This window comes from Austrofundulus limnaeus, unplaced genomic scaffold, assembly GCF_001266775.1.
Source record: "Austrofundulus limnaeus strain Quisiro unplaced genomic scaffold, Austrofundulus_limnaeus-1.0 Scaffold254, whole genome shotgun sequence".
Lineage (NCBI taxonomy): Eukaryota > Metazoa > Chordata > Actinopteri > Cyprinodontiformes > Rivulidae > Austrofundulus > Austrofundulus limnaeus.
In genome coordinates this window covers 157,958-162,671 of record NW_013952656.1, presented here as the reverse complement: position 1 = coordinate 162,671, position 4,714 = coordinate 157,958, and the positions used below count along the sequence as shown (strand labels likewise).

Below are 4,714 nucleotides of genomic sequence, written 5' to 3'. Positions count from 1 at the left end.
CACACACACACACACACACACACACACACACACACACAAACAGAAATCTCTTAGAACAGGTCTACTTTGAACGTCTCACAGAAATTAATGTGATTCTCTAATATGAAACTTTAATAAAATGCCTAATATATAAAAACCTTGGGGCAGTAAAACAAATCACATCAGGTATTCAGAAAAAAAAAAAACAAAAACCAAAAACAAAACATCCTTATGTATTGGATAATTCTACCTTAAGTAGAATTAATGTTGCAAGAAGACTTGTGCTTGGTAAATCATTTTTTGGTGTTTTTTTTTTTAGTAAGCTTGTTCTAAAAGCAGATGTATAAAAGGAGGCAGGATGAAAAGGCCCTACAGCTCTTTTCCATTTGCCTGTTTTCATCTTGATTACAACCCTAGAATAGATGCGCCGACTGAGCGAACGTCTCTGCTTTAGGAAAATGTATCAAAAGATTAAAAGCTTTGTGGTTCTGTGTGTGTGTAAAAAAAAGTGTGCTGTGCTCCGACTCACTGTCCAGCCTCCTCCATCAGTAGTCATGTCGCAATAGACCTGGAAGCCGGTAGGGTGGTGAAGAGGAAACACAGAGTAGATGCCATCTTCTCTCTGACCACTGGCATAGAGATCACCACAGTCCCGAGGGCGTGAGCCTTGAAAAAATGTAAAAACAAGAATTCATTTAAATAAGAACAGGTGGGTTTAAAAAACGTATGCAAATGTAACCATTATATCCTCTGCTTATGGCCAGACAAAACAGGGGCATGCAGAAGATGCAAACAAATAAAAAATATATTCTGAATAATAAAACTAGTATTCCTTTAAGAAATGCATATTGCCTACTGAATTGCAATGACTTGCGTAAATGTTTAGTGCTAAGGTTATGTGTTGTGTTGTGTTATCTACCACAGCACAATTTTTTTACCTCATCATTTTCAAAAGTGAATAAATTAAATATATTTTTTATTTGTAATAAATGGGGAGACCATCTTGGATCTAGTTGATTCCTACAATTAATTAGTCATAAATGTGCATTGAATAACTACTTTTTGAGTTTTCAATTAAAACTGATCAAGTGGGTCATGGGATGTTTTGTTAAAACACAGAAAGCACTGACTCCAAAAGATGATTTCAAAGTTGTTGTTTTAACAAAGATATGTGTATATTTTCAAAGTATGAGTTGAAAATCATTCTTAGCTACTACCACACCAAATCTTAGCTCATCTCCATCTTCTGCTGATTCTCCGTTGTTGAGTTATTGTGGTAGCAGGTCCAGGAGATAAATCCAGACATCCCTCTCCCCAGCAACACTTTCCAGCTTGTCCTGGGGGACCCGTAGGTGTTCCCAGGCCAGACCGGACACATAATCCCTCCAGCGAGTCCTGGGTCTTACCCAGGGCCTCCTACCAGTGGGACATACCTGAAACACCTCTAAAGGGAGGCATCCAGGAGGCATCTTATTCAGATGCCCAAACCACCTCAACTAATGTCTTTTGATGTGGAGGAGCAGCGGCTCTACTGATGACAGAGCTTCCCACCCTATCTCTGTGGCTGAGCCAAACCACCCTACAAAGGAAGCTCATTTTGGCCGCTTGTATCCGGGATCTCGTTTTTATAATAATGTCATGACCACAGATGGGAGTTGGAATGTAGAAAGACCAGTAAATCCAGCTCTTTCTTTAACACGACTGACTGAAGCAATGGCCTCATTACTGAGGATGAGGCCCCAATTTGTCAATCCATCTCCCGCTCCTCGCTACCATCACTTATGAGCAAGACATCCAGATACTAAAATTTCTTTACTTGATGCAGAGACTCTCCCCCAACCCAGAGGGAGCATTCTACCAGCCTTCCAAGGCAGTAATTAATAGGAAAGATTTTTAGCAACTTATCTTCAATAAAAAGCTCAGCAATAAGTAAAAAATAAAGTAAAATAAAAAGTGTGATTTTAACGCAGCATAGCAGTAAATGGAGCCTTTGCTCCATTTACCAAAAAGACAGAGAAAGACAGATATGTGTAAGTCACAATGAGACAAAGAAGCACAAAAATGGAACAGAGATGCGGGGTTAGAAGCATATAGAAAAGTTAGTTGTGGAAAAAAAAGTTACAGAAACAAAAGCAAAAGACATGAGGGAAAAAAGAAAAGATAAAGTGTATGAGTGAGACAATCCTTCCAGAACACACACACAGGATGGAAGAGACTGTAGAACAGGCAGAATTGAAGGAGAGATGATGATGAGGAGACAGCGACAGATAGAGCTCGTAGGCTGGAGACGAGTGGAACAGTGGCACCCTTGTCTGTTGCTATGAAGCTCTTCTAACCCAGGGGATACTAAACCAATTCCCAAGGAAGCAAGAAAGAAACTCTGTGATGGGAACACTGTTGTAGATTATGCATGCAGACTTCACAGGGTCAAACCCCTGAATCTGAAATGGCTGAGCGAGTTCTTTAAAAGGCTATACAAAGCTTTTTTTTTTCAGCCTCTACATGATGTGAATCACTTGCCTCCCGTGAAGCTTTTTTTTTTCCTGTCTGCCAGCGTAGCGCTTAACTAATAAGTTTTACCTTTCATCTTTGTCACACATAAATGGTAACATCTCCCATCCCTCCTTTTCATCACAGGAAAATGAAGCTGTCCATGGTGCATTTAAAAACGACTGCTGTCATTATTAAGGGTGCTAATGCATAAGCACTAAAGCAACCCTCATTGTTATTTGGCTCTTAATCTTTGTGTAGTGTAATCGTAATTATTGTGTAGAATTCACTACTCCTTCTGAAGCATTAAAAAAGGATAAAATAAAAATTGATGCAAAAATACATCAAAACATGGCTCAGTCAGAAAAAGAGAGTTTGGACTTACGGTAGCAGTTTATCATTTCATCCTTTATCATTTCATCATTTATCATTTCATCATTTTGAGCTGCAATTGTTCTTTGTCTTAAAGTCTTAAATTTTCATAGCTTCAGGGTAAAACCCTGCAGGCACATGAAGTAATGTATTTAACCACAATTTAAATCAAAGGTATCTAACACTCTCACACATTTTACATTTGTTAAGAGGGAAAGTTATTATAATCTTGAGGTACTAGAGATGTTTATAAAAACTAAAATTCAAACAAATTTGAAGGATCGATGTACTTCAGTCCAAGGCATAAGACTGAAGATGGAATATTCTGGAAAGAGATTATAACAACGCTGGTTCAATGTATTTGTTTAAGATAATGATATAAGTTAGTTTGTTAAAGAAAATGATTTTGTGTAATGTGTATTTATAACAGCTGTTATTTGTGAAGGAGTTGAAGTTTGTGTGTTGTTTTGTTACTTGAACATTATTATTGTTTGACATTATTTTTTGGAAAAAGGGGCAGATATTATAATATTTTTCTTCTTTCTGCTGCCTTTCATTTCACTTGTGATTTGTTTTTTTTTGTTTTTTTTTTTGTTTTTTTGTATATAGCACAAGATGTGGAAAATTTTCCGTTAGTGCAACGAAAATTTGAACATGTGACTTTTACTGTTGTATTCTCACAACATACAACAAAGGTTAACCGGCTAAAAATAAGTTTCTAACAAAAGTAACTAAAGTTGATCTCAGGGGGAGATAAAAGTTAAGCTTTTATTAAATAAAAACTTTTATTAAATAAAAGCTTTTATTTAATAAAAGCTTAGCTAAGCATGAAAAGTGGTAAAACTGCACTTTTTACTGCCAATTCTACCTGACGAATTGAATTACTAAATTATGCTTGTTTTTACTGACTTCAGAGTTTTTTTTTTTTTCAATTTTTCTCATTATTATTTTTTTCACAATAAACCACTCCTTAGTAGGCAAAACAAAATAAAATCTCTAATATTTCCTGTTGTTTATGGCAATGAATGATAGTATATGTCTAAATGCCTTTTTGACATTTTGGATTTTCTATCTTGAGAAATGCAATTTATATAAAAGGCAGAAAAGCCTCTTAAGACAGTTAAGCATTGTAGCTTTTATTGTGAGTAAAACAAGTAGTTAAACCTTTGTTTTATTTTTTTTTCATTTGCTAAGTACTATTGTTATTTAGTGTTGAAGCATTACTGACTACATCTCTGAAAAGTGCTTGTCATCATTACACTAATTTTAACCCTGATAAATATATATACAGTATTATTATTATTTTTTGTTTACATTGCCTACTTTTCCTTAGCTTATCTGATAAACTACATACACTCACTAATTATTCACTGAACATGATACACTGGCACTCATTTTCAGACCATTTCTCCCAGTTATGACACCAAATGCAGCCATGTTTTTCTGGTGCTAATTAAAGCCTACACACAATATGGTGAACACATGCCACATTTATGAGTGTATTATACAAACATTTAAATCTCAAAAATCATCCATAAAGTTGGGGGGCTGTATTTTTCACGGGAGTACATTTTGACAGATTTTTTGCTTTTCAACACAAGTTACATGAGTAAAAACATTTTTCTTTCTTATTAACTGTGAAGATGTAAAAAAAAAAAAGATGGGTTATTTTGCTGATGTCAATTGTAAAAACACAACGTAGGATGACACAGGGTTTTGCGTCCAGATGTAAGATGGTTCTGTAATACCTGGAGCATTTTTTATCACTTCAATGGAAAAAGAACTTAATATTAGTTTCTTAATTTCTTCATCATCAGTGATTTTTTAAAGTAAAGCGAAAATATAAAAATAGGGGAAAAACAAAGAGAAAATG

At 35.3% G+C, this 4,714-nt stretch overlaps 1 protein-coding gene across 3 annotated transcripts in view; it reads right to left on the bottom strand.

The window, feature by feature from the left end:
• The window catches only part of fibcd1b (fibrinogen C domain containing 1b), a 215,264-nt gene that overhangs the window by 106,711 nt on the left and 103,839 nt on the right, over positions 1-4,714 (bottom strand). For all 3 annotated transcript variants that reach the window (XR_001311205.1, XM_014020497.1, XM_014020496.1), the window contains one exon: positions 509-645. Coding sequence is in view for 2 of the 3 variants with exons in the window: in XM_014020497.1 (XP_013875951.1) it covers positions 509-645 (137 nt within the window). In the remaining variant the exon portion in view is untranslated. The remainder of the gene's footprint in view (positions 1-508; positions 646-4,714) is intronic.